Raw genomic sequence first — 25,938 nt, 5'->3', positions numbered from 1 at the left:
CCTTAAAGACTAACAGGTTTATTTGGGCATAAGCTTTCGTGGGTAAAAAACCTCATTTCTTCAGATGCATGGAGTGAAAATTACAGATGCAGGCATTATATAATGACACATGAAGAGAAGGGAGTTACCTCCCAGTCCCTATTCAAGCCCAAATTAATGGTGTTAAATTTGCAAATGAATTTTAGTTCTGCTGAAACTAAAATGAAACGAAAGCTTATGCCCAAATAAATCTGTTAGTGTTTAAGGTGCCACCGGACTCCTTGTTGCTTTTGTGGATAAAGACTAACACGGCTACCCCCTGATAATTGAAACCTTCAAAGAGAGATTCCCCAGCATGGTTGGGTTATGTGCAGAAACTAATAAAACCTGGGACTGCATGACGTTTTACACAAATTATGTGTTGGATCGAAGGGAGTCAGGTGGAATATGCACACCTTCTCCCAGCTCCTCCACCTCTGCAGTGTCCTGGGAAGGAAAGAACAGTGCCATAGAGACCATTGTCTCCACTCCTACACTGTTCTGCACAGGCTAGTGAGATCTATGGACAGAGGGTCCCGTCCACACACTGATTTGACCATATCAAGCAATTTAGAATAGTACTCTGAATTAAGATTGAATTAAATTGCATTTAATATACCACAATTTTGACATTCATATCACAAGCTTATTTTATACCTTTAAAGCCTCATTCTTTATTACTGGATCAGTGTAAAGAGTCCGTTTTTATCCTCCTATACGGCCTGATACAAAGCCCACTGAAGTCAATGGAAAGACGCTCTCTGACTTCACTGAGCCTTGCATCAGGCCCCTAAATACTCTCATGCTTTGATTCAGTAGAGACAGAATCACAGTCTCTTGTAAGTGGATACGAACTGAAATTAAAGATGGTACAGGTTTACCCACAATGACCCGTTTAGCACAAACATGAGATCGTTCATATTGTTATGACAGATGTCTTAAAGTGGATACCATTAAAATGTAATATGTGCTGCTCTTCAGGGATTGCAGTACCCTGCTATCTCCTCTTTCAAAGAACAGGAAACTAGAAAGAAAAGTAACTAGAGTTACTGCAGGTACCTAGGGTGAGCTGTTATTTTAATAGTACTAATTATACCTACAGTATATACTAATTATATGACAGCAGATTAAGGTAGTAGATAAAGTAACTATTCATTCAGTCAGCTGGAGGAGGAGGGGATGGGCTTTCATGCAAATTGATCAGATACATCTGAAGGACTACATTCATCAAACAACCTTATTCCTTAGCCTTAGACAGCTGTTATCACTAGACGCATTATACAGGTGGAAAGACCCCCAAATAACAATGCTTAGAGAATCATGGGCATGTTGGCATCTACACAAAGCCATCTCCAATTTGTCACAGTTAATGCTGCTTAAGCATGGTGCAGAATGAACCTGGGATGACTGGCAAGAGAAGTGTTTTTGAGCATTAAAAAAGCTGTCACAGAAGTACCTGTTCTGAAATATTTTGAACCTAAGACCATGGTAAATGCAAGCTCACATAGGCTGGTGTTGGTGTTCAGCAGGATGCTCACTCACTTGAATATGCTTCTAAAGCACTGACTAAATCACCAGTGAACTAAGTCTTGTTCCCTCTCTCTGATCTCTGTTGCTGAGTTCCCCCTCTCTGACCATCACATGTCCTCTTCAACATCGGCTATGAGTCCCCCCACCCTCATGTCCTGTCACACTGCCTTTCACAGTCAATCCCCATGCTACTTGGGTCTCATTTGCTATTGATGTTCATCTCAGACAAGCCCATGGTGCTAGCCTCTACTCCGCACTTGTTTTTTTTTTTTAAACACCTTTGTGCTTTTTCCTATACTACCCCACATGCTCAGGGTGTTCTCCCTGTAAATATCCACAAAGCTACCTTGTTATTCACCTTCAAATCCCTCTGCAAAACTCACCTTTGCCTTGATGACTACATAAAACTTGACAACGGTTAGGCTGCTAGTGTGCAGAGACTGATGCCTATCATGCTGACCAGTATTTTCTCATTGTTTACTTGTAATTTCCCATCTATCTGTAACCATCACATGTGTCTTGTCATATAATTGAATAGTAAGGCCCATTGGGGTAGACACCATTTTTTTGTTCTGTCTTTGTACAGTGCCTACCACAGTGGGTTCCTGGTTCTACAACCAGAGCTCCTAAGTCCTATGTTAATAATAACAATAATAATTAATAAAACAAGAACTACTAAGTGCTTACTGAAAAAAAGAAACAATCTCTATTGTTTTTGGTTGCGAGTTTCACTCATTAATATGTTGTGACTAGAAATCAGACAAGGCTATAAAACTTTGAAAGCCATATTACATACCATTACATACAGGATAGCAGTGATGGAAGGGAAGGGGAGATCTAGTGGCTTTAGAAAAGAAATGTTTGAAGGAGAGATATGGGAAAATCTAGGTGAACGTGAAAAATCTTGATTGGGAAATGCAAGTTCTCAGAGAATTGGGGGAAGATTTTTTTTCTAATGACAAATATAACTTTTATTTTAAACTACACATGAGATAGAAACAATTTATTATAGAACCTATTTGTGATTCCGTTTGTGTGTTCACTTAATTAGTCTTAAAGACATTTGCCAGAGTATCTAAGAGCTTGTCTAGCTGGCACAGCAATGTACGCTAAAGGAATGTGATTTCTAAAGTGCACCAACAGGTTGTGTAGTAACTTGTCCACGTAGATCCTGCTTGCATGCACTGGAAGTTCCCTAGTGCACATTAACATAGTGCTGTTTCAAACTGCTGTTTTGAAATAGCACTACATTAACACACACACACAAGGAAACTTTCAGCTTGCACCAGCAGGGTCTGCCTGGGGCACTTAGTGAGCAATATGTCAGCGTACTTTAGAAATCATACCCTTCTACTGTGTTGACAAGCCCTAAAACTCTGTAGAATCCAAGGAAAAGGAGGATTAAACAGATTCTATAGAATTGTGCTAAAACTTTCAAAAGCATCTAAATAACTTGGGAAACAAAGTCTCATTGACTTTCAGTAGAACTTAAGCACTTTTGAAAAATTTACTGGTTGCCTCTGCCCCCGCAGAATTCCAGTGATCTTAACTTTAGCTCACCCCAAAAAATGGTACCTTCCAGGTATAGTTCTTACTATGCCTTGGACAAAATATGTGATAATCAGTCTTTAGAATATGTGATGATCAAAAACCTAGAACAAAGGTCAAACCATCAAACAACAGAGAATGAAACTGGAAATGATGAAAGATCCATTTACTCAAAATATACAAAGTTTTCAATAACCTCAGTTGACAATTCAACATTGTGGATGTCAATAGTTTACAGCAATAAACAGAAGCTTTATGTGGGATAGAGGTAAATTTAGGTCTAAAATGAGTGATGCACTTAGTATTAATGGTACACAGTAGAGCAATACAGTCTGTTTCCAGATACTGATTTAGTGTGGTGAGGGACAGATGATACCTAGTGAATTAGAATCCTTCTTTTGGCAGGAACAAGTGGCATGGAAAGAGCTGCATAAGCCATGTTACCTAGTCCTTATTCACATCCCATTTGACTGCTATCCAGAACCTGTCAGACGGTTCAAGTGAACAGGGTAACAAACAATTCTTCCTGCTGCCTACAGCTTCTGGCAACTAATTAGTGGGGCAACAATTACCCAGAAGTAATCAAAACATATAAGCCACACCGGGTAAAAATAGGCAGTTGGTTATTTAGCAACTTATTCCTTATTAAGTGCCAGAAAAATATTGTAAATTGTCATATTAGCTTTAGCTTTGGTTAATCAACTTGTTTTACCATGTATTGTGTTCTTGGTGCATGACTAACTTATTCCTGAAATCCTGTCATTTTGATATCATGGAATCTTTAAACTCTTACCATACAACTGAAAATGAATGAATCAGCATCAGCATGAAACAAAGTGGCCCTGACACACAGGTACTTCTGGGGGCTGGATGTTTTCTATTAAAATCTATCTACAAGACCTGCCTGAAGATCTAGTAACAATACATTTATGATTAGGAGCTCAGTTTGATCCTGAAATCCTTCCTGAGCTTCTTGAGATGAGATTTAGGCATGCAAGTGAGTCAGCACACAGACCCTGAGAGAAAACTTCACCTCAATTTCCTCCAACATAACCCCATTTTAACCAACAGAGGGGCCCTGATGGGTTCCAGAGGGAGTAATGTCCATCTAACTTTGGTGGGAATGGTAGGTTAGTGTCATTTAGGGTAAAACTCAAATGTTTGCAATCCATATTCATCCAAATTTCAATGTTCCCAATTTTTTGCAAACCTTATACTTTTTTTTTTTTTTTTTTTTTTTTTTTTTTTTTACAGGGTTTGCAATTCTTGTTCATCCAATTCATGAATATCCAAAGCTTATATACGTTCGTAAAACTCCTTAGTCTGGAACTTCTTACGAGGTTTCTAGAATTTCTGCTTTTGGTACTAGCAAGAAATAACAAGGAACTGATTTTCTTGTTGTACATTGGTATTTCCAGTTCCAGACCCTTCTGGAAAGATGGGGCAGGGGGAACCAAACAATTCTATGAACATTTCAGAACCTTAGAAAACATTTGATTTGAGTTTGGTCTAAAAATGAAAGGTAGTTTCCGAGGCTAGAGGGGACTTTTTCCCCCCCGAACCATTTTGCCAAGCTCTAGTACAAAACTACAATATATCAATGTATTTCAAAGAAGTACTTTGAAGATGATGCTTATTAGCAACCCTCAGTTGCCAGAAAAAAGTTACTGTTATCCAGCAGTTACTGATAAACGGAAGGCAGATTTGCAAGGCAGCAACTAGGAAAGGAAGCGCTCGGACATGCCTTGCCTGGCTGCAGCCCTGCAAACCTGCCTGCGGTTGTATATACATAATACCAACTTGTAATCAAGAAATCTTCAGCCTTCCACACTCATGCCTCTCGAGGCAAACTGAAATCTTTAATGTTTAAAAGGCTATGAAAGAATATTAATTGTATTGCTATTTTGTACCATATCACTATGTGCTACCAGAGCTTAACAAATGAAATACAAATTGAAAATGATTTTTTTTTCACTTGTTGCTTTAGTTTAATAAATAATGTTAAGTAAAAGATTACAAATGCAATGCCTTTGGAAAACCTTTTCAATTACAGGAAAGGCTACACATTTTGGCTCATATAAATTATAACCTTCAGTATAATGCAGCAACTACTACATTACCAAAGGGCATCCATCCAGCAAATCCCGATTCCTGCTAACACCATCATCTTAGCAAAATCATTCAGTGGCTCAGAGCCCAGCAATCTCTCTCTCTCTCTTTTTTAATATGCTACTTTAATAATATTAATTTGCTGTTTTAGACGTGGGAGTAGTTACATAAAATCCCCTTTGTAGTTTGTATATAAGAAACTGGACACAGCGGAAGTGAAAAATTCCAAACCTAAACATATAATTTAATAATTGGTCTTATTTCTTATGAGCAAAAATATTGATTTATACTAACAGACTGCTTAGAAACAACTAAACAAAATTACCTTGTTTGCAAATGATGTAAACTACATATTAGTCTAATCTTGAACTCAATCATTTTCTATACAGTTTTTGATCTATGGTAATGAACACACATAACCAAGTTGGTTCTGACTTGCTCCAATGTCATTTCGGAGTAACTCCCATGGAGTTACTTGCACTGTTATAATTAAACAGGATTTGGCCCAATATTTTTTAAAAATAATTATTGTAGCAGAAAAAAATATTCATGATATAATCCAAAACAACATTTAAGTCTTATTTTATATTAAAGAAATAAGGACATGAAGAAAAATATTTAGAAAAACTGTATGTGGCTATGTATCATGCATAAACCAAATAATTTAAAACAAAATCTTTTCAGGAAAGTCTCTCTTGCTCTGTACTTATTTTCCTGATGTTTCTTGTTTTTTGTCGCTTTTAAACATATCTGTGATTTTGGTGATTTTTCAAATGTTAAATAGAATTCTTTTGAAGTTCAAATATGTGTTGAGCTGAAATGAAAAATTTGTGGCTTATAGCCAATCTAATCTAACGAACTGATCTATGACCTGTGCGTGCTGTCTAATTGTGAATGATGCTCTGGATCACTTTCATTCTTTTAGTCAGTGGCTCCCAACCAGTGGGTCATGATTCATTTTTTGGGTCACAATCTAGTTCTAGCAGGATCATGAGCAGGTAGAACTTCTAAAAATACTTTAATGCAACAAAATGTGTAAGAAAAACGTACTTTATCACCACATCTACCTTCATGTTGTATGAAGAAAATACTGTCTAAAACCTTCTTACTTAGGGAATGATCATTTAACGTGTGTGTGCACACACGGGGGGGGGGGAGAGGGGAAGGGGATAGTATAGTATAAATACTTATACACTTGATTATACTTTGTCAACTTAAGTTTCTTTTAGAAATATAAAAAATATAAAAATAAAACAAAATTTTATTATTTTCCAAAGCAAAAAATTAAAGGCCAGATTTTGATACGTTTATTTACATTAACAGTGGGACTATTTGTTGTATAAGGTAATGTTCAACAGTATCAAGGAGAATCATGACCGGGCCTATTATTATTACACACTAGAGTATAGGCTAGGTCTCAAATCTAAAGCACTTCCAAATCTCCCATTCAATCCAACCCCTGCATTGGCATTCCATATGTCAAACTACCACTAGTTGGCAGAGATTTAAAGCACTGCTGGTATGGATATTTATGGTTTTCTACCTGTGACTGTTATTCTACGGGTCAGCACAGCAGCAAGGTTATTGTGATTCTGTAAGGGTGGAGTTCCAGGATCAGGGATATAAAGAGAGATGGGACAGCATTTGAAGTGTGTGTCCTAAAAAAATCTCAGCTAAATTTAGAAATTGCCTTGAGTGTATCGGAGTTGGACAATATAGCATAGCTAAGTGAAAAATTAAATGTCACAGTGAATATCCTAGATGATACATTATAAGAAGCTCATTTTAAAATATGTGATAGGGTAGAATATGTCTGATGGACAGTGCATAGATACAGGTTGACTGTTTCAAGAAATGAAGTATTCATTTTGTGTGTTTGTGTAGCTGACTACCTCTCTTGGTCAGAATATTGATACATTGAACAATAGGGGATCAGTTAACTGGTTAAACCACTGTTACTGCCATGTATAAATCAGAGATATAGGAGGAGAAATCATATATGCTGCAGGCAACGCATGTACCAGGGAGCTAGAGAAAACAGCAATAGCATTATAAAAAAAAGAGCAGGATGAACCAAGGATTAGAAAGGCTAAGGCACTTCCCTTTGGAGGAAGGGAATGGATGCACTGATGATAAAGGAGGGTAAAGTGATAGAGGGAGATGTATGGGGGAGGATTAGGGACTCAGTCCATGTTTGAGGGTAACACACTATCTATTGCTATTGTTTTTAAGAAGCTCAGATACAGGGAGTAACCTAGAACTAAATGTTTCAAAGCACCTTTTTGAAAATAAGAACAGGGTGATGGAGAGACAAGGATCTGAAAAGAAATGGCAGTTTCTCACTTAACAGATCGGATCCCTGGGTGTACTGAGTCATAGCCGCTTATGTTAGTGACAGAAACATTGAGACTTTTTACTCCTAATAGTAGAGGACCTTAAGGATCCTAAATCCTACACTGCCAATATGGCATCTGATCTGAAGGAGCCCCTGGTATTTCATTCCTGCACCCCTGAATCCACCAACTCTGTCAAATCACTGCAGTCCTGGTCTGCAGTTTCATTTGCTGAAGTATGCAAATTAACTGGGGAGAGTGAGTGATGACTGGCAGAATTACCTCTGCTGCCTGCAGCACGAAATGGGCACTGTGTCGAAATGTGACTTCTCCAGCATTGTGGTTTCCTGATCATCACCAAAATCAATGGGATACTTTTCATTCATGTCCTAATTAGTCTGTGAACCTTTGGAATTGATTGGACACAGTCTTCAAAAATTATTGCATTACAGACAGAGAAATGCCATTGAGTTGAGCATGAAGCCTGATTTTGCTCAACCAATAATCTCTCCAATCCTTCCAAACATTTAGATTTATTAGACTGTGGAATAGTCTCCTAGGAGCAGTTGTGGAGGCCCTGTCACATGGGACATTTGGACCTAGCCTAGTCAAAGCAAAATATATATTGATTAGGCCTGTCAAGCAATTAAAAAAAATAATCACAATTAATCATGCTGTTAACCAATTACAGAATACAATTTATTTAAATATTTTTGGATGTTTTCTACATTTTCAAATATATTGATTTCAATTACAACACAGAATACAAAGTGTATTGTGCTTACTTTATACTTATTTTTATTACAAATATTTGCACTGTAAAAAACAAAATAGTATTTTTCAATTCACCTAATACAAGTACTGTAGTACAATCTTGATATGAAAGTTGAACTTAGAAAATTGAACAAACAAAATTGTACAGAATTATGTACAAAAAAAGCATTGAAAAATAAAACAATGTAAAACTTTAGCGCCTACAAGTTCACTCAGTCCTACTTCTTGTTCAGCCAATCGCTAAGACGAACAAGTTTGTTTACCTTTGCAGGAGATAATGCTACCCACTTCTTGTTTACAATGTCACCTGAAAGTGAGAACAGGGGTTCGCATGGTATTGTTGTAGCTGGCGTCACAAGATATTTAGGTGCCAGATGCACTGAAGATTCATAGAGCAGGAGGCATACAATTTTCTCCCCAGAAATTCAGTCACAAATGTTAATTAATGTATTATTTTTAATGACCATCATCAGCATGGAAGCATGTCCTCTGGCACAGTGGCCGAAGCATGAAGGGGCATACAAATGTTTAGCATATCTGGCACGTAAATACCTTGCAACACCATCTAAAAAAGTGCCATGCGAACACCTGTTCTCACTTTCTGGTGACATTGTAAATAAGAAGCGGGCAGCATTATCTCCCGTAAATGTAAACAAACTTGTTTGTCTTAGTGATTGGCTGAACAAACAGTAGGACTGAGTGGACTTGTAGGCTCTAAAGTTTTACATTGTTTTGTTTTTGAGTGCAGTTATGTAACAAAAATAATATCTACATTTGTAAGTTGCACTTTCACAATAAAGAGATTGCAATACTTGTATGAGGTGAATTGAAAAATACTATTTCTTTTGTTTATCATTTTTACAGTGCAAATATTTGTAATAAAATAATATAAAATGAGCACTGTACACATTGTATTCTATGTTGTAATTAAAATCAATATATTTTAAAATGTGGGAAAATATCCAAAAATATTTAATAAATTTCAATTGGTATTCTATTGTTCAACAGTGAGATTAAAACTGCAATTAATCATGCTTAATTTTTTGAGTTAATTGTGTGAATTAACTGGGATTAATGAACAGCCCTAATATTGATACATTAGGAAGGACAAATCCATGTTGGCAAGGAGTTGGGCTATATGTATTAATAGGTGTTTTCATCTCTGATTTCTATGATTCTGTGAAAATTTGTCCCCCATTTAACTAACTAATGAACATACTGCAGAATTCACCAGTTGCTCTCTTCCTTCCTTCCCATTAAAGACCAGAATCTGACCGGGAATGAAGAGAAAACTGATCCTACCCCCACCTACCCCACCCTCCATGCAAGGGTCAGCCATAATTATAGCTCCCTCCCAACACCCCCTTTGGAGGTACAAAGCAGATCTGTCTGGATGTGCAAGGGAGACCACACTACCCATCCTAAGGGGTGACGCAGTAAGCATGTTAGATCCCCATCCTGCCCCATGCCAGGAAGCTGAGGCTGAATGGGGCTGCTTGCAAAGAAGGGTTGTGCCTAACAGATACAAGTGAGCTCTACAATTGCTGTAAGGTGGGAGAGGAAGTGGATGCAATTTTGATGTGTGGTAGGAAGGGAACAAATATTGAAAGGCAGAACAGAAGCTAGTTCTAAAGAGAGGAACTTATGTGCCACATATTCACATTGCTGTAGCAAACCTCTCTTCTTTAGGATCATCAGGTGTATCCTCTAAGTATTTTGCAGTTTTAAATGTAGTATTTTGTATGTTAATCATATTTATCAGACTTCCTACACCACAGTGGACTACTAAAGAACTCCTCTTTGCTCTGACTATAGGCTCTTAATAATAATCGAGGATTACATCTCCGGCACTACTTTTGAAAAGATGCAGAGCCAAACTCATTGCTGGTGTTATTTGGGGCAATCCCACTGAGTTCAGTGGAGCACTGGAAATTTACACCAGCTGAGAATTTGGTCCATTAGCCCCTACTTTCCAGGGGGGCACTGTATCCTTTCGCATACATAGCAAACGCCTTCTGAGTTACCTCCAGCTGCTCTCTCATGCTATCCTGTTTTCTACTGCTCTCCATTTTCTTAATACTTTCCACATATTAAAAACTAGTTTTTATGGTATATGAGTTTCTAATATAAGACTATTTCTGATCTAAGACTGCTGTGTCTCAGTTCCTGTGTCTACTGACTTCCATTATGATTCGAAAAAAACCTGTAACCATATACCTTTATTATAAGGGATATATTGCCAAGTGCCCATATGGAGGATTAGTAGGCTCTAGAGACGAATTTTAAACCTGTTCCAAAGGAGAATTTTAGAAAACTATTAGCACTTTGTCTGCATTTCAGCCTTTTACTTTGCTTCCATTTCAGCATCTTCTCAACTACATTCAAGGAGAAAGAAACCCAACATTTTCCTAATTCTCGTTTGTCAATTGTTACAGTCAGTCATACAGCACTCAGCAGTTATAGCAAGGTCAATGCTGAGTCATCCATTCTCCCCCTTGGCAGTGCTATCTGATTCATGGCAACTCTTCAGTTAAAAATTTATTCCCGTCCGCCTACACCTGAGACAGTCTGCATGTCCGTTAGCCCTACCACAGAATTTCCTCAACAGTCCAGGCTGAATACATTTATCTATTCTGAATAGTCTCAACCCTTTCCCAGTCTAATTTCTATGAAGAGTAGACTTTTGCAGTGGCACCATTAAAAAATGTTGTGTTGAAGTAAACTTTATTTTTTGCACTATATTGAAAGTAGCATATTGTCAATCAGTCTACAAGCTTCCACATCTCCAGGCTTGTTACTCTATATTTAGCAGTGGAGAGGGTTTGGGCTGCGGGAGTTTTAATTAACAAAGAAAAGAAAAATTAAAAGAAAAGGAATAAAGCATAAATAATAAGTTCTCAGGAGAAAAGCAAATGTGTCTTGCTGAGGGAAACTCATATGGGATTTCTTTTTCTTTTCTTCTTTTATATAAACTTGCACCTTAGCAGATGTGTGCAAAAATAACTATCTACAATTTCACCCACTAGCAAGGGTGGCAGGGAACATATTACTGAGCCATGTGCTAACAGGATAATCAGAACAATGGATCTCAGACAACTTCTACATATACCGAAGGACTACCTATGCAATAATGATACATACACATTTTGTGGTAGATTTAACAGGTATTGCTTTTTAACAAATTAAAAATTTTAGAGTTAGCCATTCATATTACACATACATTTATCATACATCACAGACTGCACCCTTAACTCTGCCCCCTCAATCCAGCCTTCTCCACAAACCCCTCTACCAAGCTAATAATAATATTAGTTGTGGACGGTAGCTAAAGCAATGTGTTCTTTGCAAGGTGGTATTTTGCTGCAGGTGATGATGGAAGGCTAACATCCCTAAAGGAGCAGCGTTATGCATAACATTTCTGACAAATCCCCAAAAGCACAGAAATGAAAATTTAAGGCATTTACAATACACACCCTCCACTTCTACAACTAAAAGCCCACACTTGACCCTCACCAAGTCTACCATACTCTACAGCAGAGGTTTTCAACCTGGGTGGGGGCACAGAATGTATTCTGGGGACAGGGGGCGTGAGAAGCTTTAGGGGCGGAAAAAACATACTGAGCACATTTTACTCCCACATATGAATAACTAGCAAAGCTGATTCCTCCAGACACATCAGATCCTCTGACGGCGCTGTGCATTGACTCTAGATGGCACTGTGCATTTTGACTGATTTCTGTTCAGCTTGCGCAGAATTATACAAAGTCGTTGCCGTGTGTACGTTAATCCATTTGCTATGACGCAGTGTGCACATTGGATTGTAAGCATTGACCGCAATTGCAGTTTTGCTCTTATAACAATGGATTGTTGGCTCATTCGTGCAACAGAAAAAGTGGCTCCATCTGAATGTTTGAATGATTATTTTTAGTATTTAGTGAGAGTTGCATGTTGATTTTTTTAATCAATATTTGTATGTGTGTGGCGGGGACATAAACTACTACGCACACACAGAAGGGGGGCATGATCAAATACTTTTGAGAACCACTACTCTACAGACCACTCACTGCAATGTTAACTCTGCCCCTTTAGGATGTTAGCCTTCCATCCCCACCTGTAGCAATCTACCCCAAGGACCAAAATATAAAGAGGAGCCGCGGTGTGTATAACCCTGAAGTGGAGAATAAAGAAATTGAATGTGATGCTGATGGCAAGGGGAAGCCAGTAAAAGGATTAGAAAGGGTCTGGATGGGGCTAGAGTGGAGGGTAAGGTAGATTTTTGACAGACAAGCCCAGGGACATGATGTGTGGGAGATCAGAGAGGAGAAGGCTGCAATGGTTAAATTAATGAAGATTTGGGCAAGGATATTTACAGTGGAATGGATAATGGATAGATTTTGGAGAGGCATCCCTCAACACAAATGGCATATCACAGAACAACCTATAAAAGAAACTTCATTTTCAAGGAGACAGATGTTAAGAGCCAGGCTCCTGCTCAGAAGTGAAAACAGTACTCTCGAAAAACAAAACACTAGTTTCTGTTCCTGCAACAGAAGCCAAAAGACAATAACAGGTTTTGAGAAATGTTTAAAGCATCTTATCTCCTCTGCAAGTTTAGATATATCAGGCAAGAAGTGTGCATTCTAGAAGTCTGAATCTGAATGAGACAACAAAAAAACAATCACAGGTCCTGCCAATCCTAGACACATTCAGCATTGCTAATGCTTGTGTTACTTAAAATACTGATATAAGTTATGTTAAGCTATAGACAAGATCATTAAAAAAATGTGGTTTTTGTCTGCTAGTATTTAAAAGATAGCAGCCAGGGTAGACTATTGTTTACATGACTGGAATTCTAATTTGAATTTCTATATTTATAACAGTTTAGAGTCAGGAGAGGTGAATATATAACTATTAATGTAAGAAAGTTTTGACAATTATTTTCCCTCACTCACATTCAAATGTTAATACCAAATATTTTGATTAAAGGATGTAAAATAACTAAAAAAATCAACAATAGAAAATGAATACCCCCAGCTGTGTTTCTGCCATACCTTCCCCAGTTTTGAATATATATAGCTCATAAAAAGAGAAAGCAATAGTAAAATAAGAAGGAAAAAGACAGTTTACTTTATCCCCCCCAAAATTACAAAATTACAAACTACAATCAAAACTAGAGTTTCCTGGGAATATATGCATCAGTTGCATTAGTATATTCAATTTACTGATTTCATTCTAAAAAATTTCACATTATCATGATAAGTAGCTGCATCTCTCTTTTACATTAATGTCATTGAGTTATAAAGATTAATACAAACATTTTTCCTTGTGTAAATTAGCTAACCAAACCCAATAGCCTGCAATGGATTCTCTGTTATTTGAGAACTACAGCTGTACCAGGGCTATGAACAATGTCATCATCATTTATAATATATGATAATCACAGTGACTTTTTAAAAATATAATTCATTAATTGCATTCTTTACTTTGCAAATATAGCATGTATCTGTTTGAATTTACTTGGATTTGGATGTCCTCTTGGCTTGTTCATTAAACTCCTAATTTTTTTTTTAAGAGCTTCTGTTTCTGCTGGGGGATGGGGTTAGAGATGAATTAACACTGGGGAGCAGTAAATTCACTTTAGGATTAAAAGTAAAACAAGACAAAAGTAGCAAAATTCTCCAAGTTTCTGAACATCAGGAAATGGAAGAAGTCCAAAAAAGTCATAGAAAAAAATGCTAATATTTAGTGGGTTTAGAAAAATATGGCTCATTTAGTAATCCTATTCTTCTTTAGTTTTTACTAATATTTATAATTGTTTTTAATAATCAGTAGCAAATTAGTTTCTTTTTTTATTTCCTGTAGGTAAAAAACATTGATTCTCTTTTCCTAGTTTCCTTTCTCACTCTGTCACAAGGTCCAGATACCTTCTTTATTCAGCGGACACCAACGTATTTTTTTTAAATAAAGGATTACATTCAGAATGAGAGAAAGTCATTAATTTTGTTCTCTGTGTCATGTTTCATTTCAACTATCCCTGTTGTGCGTTAGGAAAGACTAACACCCACAGAGCCCTAGGTTGGATGTGGGGTGACCTCTGGTAAGCCTTTAATATGTATGCAGGTTCTTTCACTGTTTTTATATGGCTTTCCCTGTAATTCTTTTACCTTAACAATAAATGCAGTTTGCTTTGCTGGCTGGTAACTGCTGTACAAGGTTATAGCCCTTGGAGAGAGGTTAACCACTGGTGCTGGATCCCAGACAGACCCTCTAAGGAAATCACAGTGAGGTGCAGTTGGACTGCAAGTATAAACTGCCAGTATGGAGGGGGAGAGACATGAGTCTCTGCCTGCAAGAGGTGACAGCTGGGAGCTGAAAACCTTAAGAGGGTGCCCTTGAGGAAAAGCAGGTAGAGGGAGGGATCAAAAGTCCAGTTTGGACTTTTAGCCATGAAACTGTGAAGAATAGCATTGCAGGATTGGATGAGGACTCTGGATTATTAAGATTCTTATTAAAGGACAAGACACAAAGTCAATTATCTAATTTTAATGAAGATATGCAGGGATACAGGTTAAAATGTGACACTGATGATCTTTATTTTAGCTCGCCTATGCCACTTTTGTTCCAAGCTTTCCTGGTCCCCTCAACCCACTACAGCAACTCCACCCAATTCCCTCTGCATGATCTAATGATATTTGAGCATTAGAATTCAAGATTACACCCATGCTCTGTGTTCTAAACTTTTCTTACACACTGATTTGAACTACAGTTTTTCATCCTTGTTGAAAACAATATGGTATCTGCTCTTACGTACTTAAGGAATACACTTGAACTGGTTTGCACAGAAAAACAAAACACATGACATAATATTTTGCCCTACGTATTTAAGATGGAGTTTTATAATAATATATAAGACAATAGGAATCTTCCCAAATAAACAGCTGATGTGGTCAGACAGAGAACTTAAGTACATGCTTAATTTTAACCATTCACTTAAGTCCCATTGAAGTCAAACTAAACATGTGCTTCTGGGCCTGATTATAAACTCCCCTGGGAGTTAGGTACCTAAATACCTTTACAAATCTGGGTCTAAGTGCTTTGCTGAAAGTGCTTAAGTGCTTTGCTGAAAGTAGTACCTAAAGAAGCTGCTCTAAACATTGTTTACCATAACTATATGAATTTTTGCTAAGTCACTGGAGAAATTACTTAGTCACTGTTTACTTACTTACGAGCCCATGCCTACGTATCATTGGTAGTTAAGCTACTGTATCTGCTTTTACTTAGTGTGAAGAATTATGAACAATGCAACTGTGCTCAGCCAGATGGCATAATACACATTAAAAGAATAGGGCTTCTATTCTTTCCAGGTTAGTTTCCCAAAGATTTATGAATGGTTTTTTTCCTATTAATATAGCAATCTTTAACTTATGTTCTTCTTGTCAAATTTTTTTGAAAGCTATTTGAAGCATGCAATTTAAATTAGATATAAGTACCTAATTAGGCCAAAAAAATGTTCAATGAATTCAAAAGGCAAATTTTAAAACCCAGCAGATTTCACACCAGGAGATAAAGGGCTGAACACTTTAACAAATTAGAAAATGGACTCAGTTTTTCCTCACATTAACATGTATAGTACTAGATATAAAGTTTTTGGGACCACTTCAGCAGAAAATCCTTACATATTCCTGAGCTCTGTAAGCCATGGAAAGGCTTAGATGCTGGTTCCAGAACAGGCTGATCAATCCAGGCAACATTTTTGACCTTCTATAGAAGGGCAAAATAATACCAGGCTGTACACATCTGTGCCAGGGAGATGTGAAGTTACTTGGAGGAGAATCGTTCATAAAATAAGTTACACGCTCTATTCTGCAATTATTTATGCTAGACCCAGTCCTAAAACAATTGCGGGGGTTGTGCCACCTGTCTGAGCAAGACGAGTACTGCTGGCATGCTGTTAAGCAGGACTACCCTTCTTTGTTCAGTACCCTACTTTGACCAAGTATAATTAGGTATTTACATTGAAGCACATTTCCTCATGTTCCAAAAGCCTCAGAGTCTGACTTACAAAGGTATTTAGGTGCCTAACAATTACAGACAGGTGCTTAGTGGGATTTTAAAAAGTGTCTAAGTTAGGTTCCTGACTCCCATTGAAAAGCCCACCCCCTGCAAAAGAGCTGTACATATCATTTTTCACATACAGTGAAACTGATAATTTCTGGTTTTTCACCAGATTTATTAATTACAAAAATAAGAAACACCTTTGTGAAGATTTTACAAAAGTCCGAACAAAATGTAATTTAATGAAACTTTTGCAAATTATGGTGATTTTGTAAAGTCAAACAAAATTTCACACTACAATTTTGCAAAATGTGTAACATTTCACGAATTCAATCAACAAATCCCACAAATTTTACCCAGTTTTGATTTGATGATAATAGGTTATTAATAATTCAGTGGTCAAATGCAGATTGTAAATTTTTTGCTCCATGTCTGTAAAGGAGTATAAACACTGCAGCAAGAGCACAGAAGAGTATGTGACCCTCACAGCTTAAAACTGCATTGTCCTCTCATATATTTCTAAGTCAATTTATTGTGGGTTTTGGTATATAAGCTTTCTTGCATTAGTAAAGCAATATTATTGTTTCATAAGCTCTATCCTGCTCTAAATCCCCTCTGCACCTGTTAGCCTAGGAAGCCTGCTGCAATGCAAAGCCATACAGGCTATTCCACAAGGAAAGTCCTCCTTCCTTGCAGCAAAGTCATAGCATGCTAGCACATGCTATGACCTCTTGACACAGGTGCTATGGGGAAACAAGTTCTTCCCCTGTCAGACAGGAAGTGGTAACAAATTTTAAAAGATCACATGCCCTGAAAACATCATCTGCCTAGTTAAATTCTGAGTGAATTTAAGCCAAGAAGAAGGGAGGAACATTGGGTTAAATATTTCCCCTCTTACTGCAAAACAACAGGAGGGAGGTGGGGGCATGAAAGTCTCAGTAGTTTTGTACAGGAGATGCCATACACCTCTTACAGCCATCCTACAGCTATAGTGATCAGTAGGAGACATCCCTTCACCCAACACAAAGTTGCTGTTTTTTAAAAGAAAAACAACAAGCTCAGTAATTTCTGCTATCCTTCCACCTTTGATGAAACCACATAGGAGTTTATATACCTGTAGATTGAGGAACACTATTGCAGATATTTATAAACTACCTGCATCTCAATTTAGGTTTCAACTTAATTTCGTGCACCAATGTGGGGCATGCACATTCTGGAATGCTATATATCAATTTGTGTAGATAAAGCCCTAGAGGGCCAGGGCCAGCTGTGGGTAAGTGTAGTGAGCTACTTTAATGGGTGATGCATTCTTGGGCAGGATTTAGACATAATTTTGAAAGAAAGAAAAAAGAAAAAGAGAGAGAGAAAGAACACATGCACTGGAATCCCAGGCCTTCATCCTCAGGTCTGACTTCCCTGATCCCCATGGCAACAAAAGGCTAGTTGTGGACCCCCATGTAGCTGGTTCTACACAATGCAAGGATTTTTCTACAGAGAGAATCACCAGCTGACCAAGTATGCTAGTTTTCCAACCCCTTTGTGTTGATGAAGGGGCACAATGGAGCCAGAATGTGGCCAGGGATCTGGCTCCATGCTCCTGCACAAACTTGGGACTACTTACCATTGGCTAGCTCTAGCTACTGCACGAGGTGATGAGCCATTTAAATGACTCTTCCTTAACTCAGGAACCACACTTACTTAGATCCAGCACCAGTGGAAATTCTAGCAGACCCCATTTTCTTTTTCCTGTGGTGTCTGTTCATTTCTACTGGAGGATAAGTAGCCCCAGGAATGAAGAGGTCCATAGTCTAGTTTTGTGGTCTGAAGTGGTTTTAAATGAACTAACTATAAATAATATTCTTCTGTAAGGGGCAAATCCAGCTCGCACAACTTTCTAGTACTGGGGCTGTTATAGTTCTGCTGCATAAGTGTGTGTGAGCTGTTCAGGCGTATAGAATGGAGGTCAGCTCTCCAGGAGCCTGTGTAGGAGCACACAAGTGGTGGGTGAAGGCAGGGTACAGGTGGGAAAGGAAACTTGAGACCAGAGCAAGTTAAACCACTGCTAAATGGATCCTCTGGTCTCTCCATCTCTACCCTTTTTCAGGAACACGTTACAGGGTATTTAGCCTTTGGGTTATAATAACCTCTATGAAGAACCTTGGCAGCTGCATCACAGGGTTGAGGGTTCGGGGAGAAGGAGCTTGTCTTTGCATGTCCCCAGCTATTTGAGCTCTGTGTTGGACTAATGATCTGATCCTAAAAGCTGGAAACTGTAGCTATTCCTCAGCATCTTTTTACATTCCTAATATATCATCACAGTAAATTGCAATGGTCATTAAGCATCTTACACAATTTAGGATACTGTATTTTTAGGCCCCAGTTCACAAAGAAAGATTTAGGAGGTTAGGTGCTTTGCTTCCATTACATTTTCCATTTAAGTCAGTGAGCAGAATTTATATGCACTTTATTACAGAAACATAAAATGCACATATCAGCATGAAGATTTGCTTGCAGATATCAAAGTCTAGAATGTATTTCATTTTTTGCTGCAGAACATATTCAATTATTTAGAAATATTTAAAGTGTCAGGGGTTTTCATTTCTCACAGTTATTTTCCAAGAACTTGTGGGAACTCTGAAAATACAGTTTCACGAAACTGTTTTTTTCTTAGATCGCATAAATGCTGATATACAGTATCCTGGGGAATTCATATTTCACATTGCATATAGATAGGACATAAGATAACAGGCATTGCTACTACAGAAGGATCCAGCCTTTTCAGTGAAGTAAATGCATTTGCTATGTATGAAGCTTGAAAGTGCATATGCTGTACAGTACAGTCACACCTGGCTGTGCTGGGCTTGGGTTTCCCTTATATCAATGTATCTGAAAGATTTCATTATCAGCTAGATATGTCATACGTGCTATATGATGAGGGATTATATAACATATAAATAGATACACACTTAATAAAATGGTTTCATGAACAGATAAGGATTAACTAACTAGCTGTTTCTTTGTGGAACAACCAACGTGGAATTATCAGCTGCAGAATGGACTTCATACTATGTAAAATACAGTAACTGTACACACATTATATGTGCAGAAAGTGATCACATCACCCAGGAAAAGCAACACTGGGATTAAATATCCCATTTAAGGAAACAGTGAAAAAACAACAGCAGAAAGAATCAGAGCTCAGGGAAGGAATTAAGCTCAACAGCCCTAATTCAGCAGGGCATTTAAGCATATGCTTAAATCCATCCCTATTCCAGGGAACACTTAAGCACACGCTTAAAGTTAAGCCTGTGCTGAAATTCCATTACATTCAATGGAACTTAAACATCTTCTTTAATTTAGGGATGGCTTAAATACTATCATGAATGGTGATGGGTTGTTGATTCTAGGCATACATGAGAGTTAATCTTCTAGGTAGTCTCAAGTACAGATGTTGTAGGAACCCAATATATTAATTTTTCCCTAGCTGCTGTGGATTTACCAGTATGTCATTTTTCTTACCTTGGGGCCAGTCCATAACTTTCATTTTGTATAGAATAATACACACAAATGTAGTTTTAAAAAAGGTGAAATGTTAGATAATGTTATTTTTACTGCATGAAATATATTGTGCAAGATCAACTAATGCATCCCAAATTTAAAAAAAACCTCTGAACTCTAGTGCAATATCTTTTCTGATAGGATAGATACAAGATAATTTTTAATAAAAACATTATTCAAACAGAATACTGTCAAGGAATGTGGAACTTCATGTTACAGACAACAACTCTAAGACAATTCATATTTTATCCCTTTTCTAAATTAAACTCCGTAATGCCACTTGATGAGCCACTATGTGCCAATACAGCACTATGTTGATTAAAAAAATTAGTTAATAATTAAAATAATGTATTTGTAAAGTAGACGTGTCATATGATTTTTGAAATAGGGCTATATCCATGATTCTCTTCCATGGCACAATATAAATATAATGTGAACAGATACTGCTGCTGGTGGTGGTTTCATGGTAAAGATTACGAAAGCTGGAGATAGAGCACCATTCCTGAACTTTCCTAGTACAAATTTACTATTGCTTGGTGGGGAAATGCCCCTGGTGACGTCCTTCAAAAATACCCTATCCCTGAAAAGAAGCAACACAGGTAAAAAATCCCTCAATAAAATTATTTTGTCAGGAGAGTGGGGAATTTTCTGCCTCCGAGCACAAAATTAGGTCGGCTCCATTAATGTCCTAGTACCAAGAAGAGTGCTGTTTACTCAAGAGGATTCTACTTACAGCAGGTTCCAATTTCCATAGTGAATGTGTTGTTCCCAAAGGGATTAGGAACCTTTGTAAGGCAGTGATTATCCAAGCTAACTCCCTTTATAACAGAGTTGATCTACCTATTCAATAAATAACCACTTACAATGGTTTCAAATTACTGTAATTCCATTGACATCAGCAAAACTCCTCCTGCTTTACACTGCTGCACAATCCAAATCGGTCTCAATGAATGGCATGGGGAACCCTGGCTGTACTCACCAAGATAGTTTTAGGCTTGGCACAATGTACACCAACAGTAAGAAAATAGTTAAATTTTACTCAGACATACTGGGTCAAATTATGCCTTTATGCCCTAGCAACTCTGTTGACTTAAATGGAGCTGCATAGGTGTCAGAGATGGAAGAATATGGCCCATAATATGTCAGAAATGAGATAACTAGTTTGTATCCTCTGTTTAGATGCTGAATACTCTTATTAATGCAATAAATCCAGTTTAATATTGAATATATCTTTAGTGAATACTATTTTAAAGTACATTTTTCATGACCAGATATTTATATATCCTGGCGATACAAAATGGAAATGTGGAACTAGAACAGTTCCTCTGGTCATTTAGGAAGCATTTGAAAAGTATCTTAGCATGAATGTGAAGCTTTAAAAGAGTGAAAAAGCTATACGAACAGGAAAAACTCAGGGGAAGCATATTATTTTATTAACTGTTTTCTTTGTATTTGGTTCTTTGACCAAACAGGTCTGCAGCCTAATTTATACATTTTGATAAGGGAACTCAAATTTGCGGGCCCAATTCATGATTATACCTTGCTACACCTTGTGTAGTCATTTACATCAGTGCAAATAAAGTCAAAACAATTCCACTCCGATCAGGCATCTTTGCACTGACCTTGTTCTGGTGTGCATGATTACACAAGGTGCACGGCAATGGTGAATCAGACCCAGCAGTGCTCAGGAATCACAAGGCAAAAATCAAACCTGGCTAAACACCTGTGGGAGAATTCTCTTTGCAAAAGGGAATTTTCCAGTGACACAGAGATGGAATAGCTGTTCCTACACTTCCTTCTCCCCTAGTATAGGCTAAACTGTCTGGGTGCTAGAATCTCTGTGCCTGGCTGCTAGAATAGCATATTTGGGCTTTTGGCAGCCCATGAAAGATAAAGTAACCCAAACATTGATCTATACTGAAATTACTGGACAAACTGATCACATGAACCCAATAAACAGTTCTCTACTAAGGAAACACTTAGGCCTGGTAATTTTTATTTACCAGTAAGTACTGAGAACAACCAGTTAACTTTCATGAACACAGTATATCAAATCTTCCTAATAGTATTTTGTAAATCCAACATCAGGATGGTAGTTCTCAAGTTTACCCAGCTGTAATTAAAAGAATTTATCACCAGCTGGAAACTTGTGGCTATTTGTTTTATATAAAAATCCTACAAGTAACTAAGCACATGCCCCAAGAGACTGGCAAATTCCTTAAAAACACTTCACCGAGAAACTGGTTGCCAAAATAAGGATTTGGCTCTAGTAGCAGTCATGAGTACACTGGGATTACGATATAAATTCTTTATACCTTGCTGTGGCTTTGGCTTTGTGTGAGTACTACATTTAGACCCTTCTGTGGTACACTACATCATATTTTTTTTCTTTTTTTTAGTGAGGGGCAGGAATGGGCTTGTTAGCTGAGTAAAGTATTTGGACATCCACTTTCAGTTGGCTTTTTAAACACCCACAAAAATAATTTTATTTAAGAATAGACTGTGCACTAATCAGCAATTTGTTTTTAAAAATGTGTAAGACATCCAGAGCCTATCTGAAAATGTTTCTGAATCCCAATAAGAACATTTCTTTATAGTCACAAAACCTTGAAGATTACACTTCAAATGCCATATTGCACCTTGCCCAAGCATGGAATGAAAAGAAGGGTGCTGTGTTGAGACATAATACACGAAGTCTATTAAGAATATTAATTTTAATCTTTACTCAGACTAATCTCCCACTGGTTTCCTGTTGGATTCTAGGGAAGTGAGAATATACTTAATTCCCTTTTTAAAAAATGAAGAACAGAGAAGTTAAAATAAAAAAATCTGATTCTGAAAATTAACATACCTGATACAGCAAGAAAATCGTCAACGCTTGTAATGTCATCCACAGCTTCAGTAAGAACATGTATGCGATTCTCCCATGTGCTCTTATATATTTCCATGCTGTTTTTTACCACCTGGCTTTTTGGTCTGGCAGCAAGAGCTAAAGCTGCATTAATAACCTGCAGAAAATAAAATTATATTCTTGATTTCATCTGAACTAATAACTAAAATGCATAACAGATAATAAGGCAGTATTTCTGTTTTCTGAGCCTTAAAGATATTCATCCTTTCCTTATATTCAAAGGAGGAATACTTGTCAAATATTGTACATGTTAACATTCCTGTTAACTGAATTAGGCCTGGTCTACACTAGGAGTTTATGTCGAATTTAGCGCCGTTACATCGAATTAACCCTGCACCCGTCCACACCACGAAGCTATTTAGTTCGACATAGAGCTCTCTTAAATTCGACTTCTGTACTCCTCCAAAACGAGAGGAGTAGCGCTAAATTCGAAATGGCAATATCGAATTAGGCTAGGTGTGGATGGAAATCGACGGTAATAGCTCCGGGAGCTATCCCACAGTGTACCACTCTGTTGACGCTCTGGACAGCAGTTCGAGCTCGGATGCTCTGACCAGCCACACAGGAAAAGCCCCGGGAAAATTTGAATTCGTTTTCCTGTCTGGGCAGTTTGAATCTCATTTCCTGTTTGGACAGCGTGGCGAGCTCAGCAGCAGAATAGAAAGAGGGCTCCAGCATGGACTGATCGGGAAGTCTTGGATCTCATCACTGTGTGGGGCGATGAGTCCGTGCTTTCAGAGCTGCGCTCCAAAAGAAGGAATGCAAAGATCTACGAGAAGATCTCTAAAGCCATGGCAGAGAGAGAATACAGCCGGGATGCAACGCAGTGCCGCGTGAAAATCAAGGAGCTGAGACAAGGCTACCAAAAAACCAAAGAGGCAAACGGACGCTCCGGATCCCAGCCCCACACATCCCGTTTCTACGAGGCACTGCATTCCATCCTAGGTGCGGCCGCCACCACTACCCCACCACTGACCGTGGACTCTGAGGATGGGATATTGTCCACGGCCGGTTCCTTGTCGGAAATGTTAGCGGACGGGGAAGATGAGGAAGGAGATGAGGAGGACGAGGCAGTCGACAGCGCTTGCACCGCTGATTTCCCCAACAGCCAGGAGCTCTTCATCACCCTTACCGAGATCCCCTACCAACCGTCCCCATCCGTTACCCCGGACACCGAATCAGGGGAAGGATCAAGCAGTGAGTGCTTTAAACATCTAAACATTTATTTTTAACATAACTGGAATATTTATATTGTTAACAATGGGGTTTTCATTCACTCATTTAAACATAGAAACTTTTATTTATAAGACAACAGGAATATTAATAATATCAGCAATTGGGTGTTCATGATTTCTTTGCCTTAGGCAACTATTTAGTCCCAACTATGTAAAAAAAATCAAATAATGTCCGGATTTTCATGATTAGGCAACCACAGGACGCTCCACTCTGTAGTCCCTTCCAGTACAGTTACACCAAAATACGGTCTATATGTCCGGGAATTGACACAAAGTCCTCCTGGGAGAGCTCAGCATAGCTCTCCTGGAGGTACTGCTCAAGCCTGCGCATCAGGTTCCTTGGCAGGGTGATCTTGTTAGGTCCACCGTGGTACGACACGTTCCCACGCCATGACTCTATCAAGTAGTCCGGGATCATAGCACGGCAGAGCATGGCGGCATACGGCCCTGGCTTCTGCATGCTCTCCCGAAGCATCCGTCCCCTGTCGCTCTCCGAGATCCTCATCAGCGTGATGTCGCACATGACGCCCTGCTTTGAATTAGGGAGGGGAATGTTAGTATTGGGACTGCTTTACAGCCACGCGGTGGAGGCGGCAGAGGGGCAGCATACAGGGATCTTTCCCTGGGACAGCCGCGAGGTGGTGGGACAGGGGCAGAGCTCATGCTTCCCTGATTGCTGCCAGCAGAGAGTGGCATTGCTTTCAGTGCGAAAGGAGCCCAGTGCTACTATTAAAGTTTTAAGCTGCCACAAGTCTACGGCTTACCATGTTTTCCTGCTACAAAAGTTGAGGTGTCCTGCCACGCTTCTCAGATCGCAACTGCAAGACCCCAGGCACTGAAGGCGAGGGCCGAAAATTCGACCTTGTCCTGAGTGCGCATGTGAAAGGTGCAGTGCATGGTGTTGTTCACAGAGAAAGACTATGTTCTTTGTTAGCAACTTCATTTATCTGTCTCAGGAATTCACTCCCTTTTTCCCATTCCCACAGACACATCTGCGACTGTCTCCCAACCCAGCCTGGCATCACACTCCCAGAGGCTAGCGCAGATTAGGAGGAGGAAGAAGAAGACGCGTGAGGACATGTTCTATGAACTTATGGACTGCTCACGAGCGCAGGCAGCCCAGCAGACACAGTGGAGGGAGAACTTGTCACAAATGCACCGAGCAGTCATGGAACGGGAGGAGAGGTGGCGTCAGGAAGACCAGCAGGCTACTCAAACCCTGCTTGAACTAATGAGGGAGCAAACGGAGACGCTCCGGCGCCTTGTGGATGTTCTGCAAGACCGGAGGCAGGAGGACAGAGCCCCGCTGCAGTCTATCTCTAACCGCCCTCCCCCGCCACAAAGTCCCACACCCCCCTCACCCAAAGTCCAAAGAAGGAGGGGCGGCAAGGGCCGTTAAAACTTTCAGTCAACCCCTGCAGACTGCTGTAGCACTAGAAGGCTCTCGTTCCACAAAGTTTGAAAAGTCCTTTCCTACCCATCTCACACAAGCCCCCGTCCAAGTTTCCTCCCCCCCCTTTTCATGTGCGGTTCATAATAAAATATTTGTTTCTGTTAAGTACTGTTTCCAAGATTTTCTTTTAGAGGAGATTCTGTCTGAAGGGGGGGGAAGGGGTTTGTTAATTGGACAGGACAGTCACCTTTAGCAGGCTACAGAGGCGGGGGCAGGTCCAGCATCAGGACACATACACAGTGCAGTCACCAGTTACCCTGGTCAGTCTGGGAGGTGGTTTTCATGTTCTGGGGGGCGGGGGGGTTGATCTGTGACTTTGTGGCGGGGGAGGGCAGTTAGAGATCTTATGCCGCGGTCCTTATCCTGGATCACAGAGCCACGCAGCAGGGGGTCTGTAACCCTCCGCCCCCTGCC

General features: G+C 39.0%; 1 protein-coding gene across 1 annotated transcript in view; it reads right to left on the bottom strand.

The window, feature by feature from the left end:
* Positions 1-25,938, bottom strand: part of CTNNA3 (catenin alpha 3) — a 1,024,091-nt gene that overhangs the window by 255,432 nt on the left and 742,721 nt on the right. The window contains exon 10 of the mRNA XM_065408662.1: positions 22,777-22,933. Within this exon, the coding sequence (XP_065264734.1) occupies positions 22,777-22,933 (157 nt within the window). The remainder of the gene's footprint in view (positions 1-22,776; positions 22,934-25,938) is intronic.

Source organism: Emys orbicularis, chromosome 7, assembly GCF_028017835.1.
Source record: "Emys orbicularis isolate rEmyOrb1 chromosome 7, rEmyOrb1.hap1, whole genome shotgun sequence".
NCBI lineage: Eukaryota > Metazoa > Chordata > Testudines > Emydidae > Emys > Emys orbicularis.
This window is presented reverse-complemented; position numbering and strand designations above follow the sequence as displayed.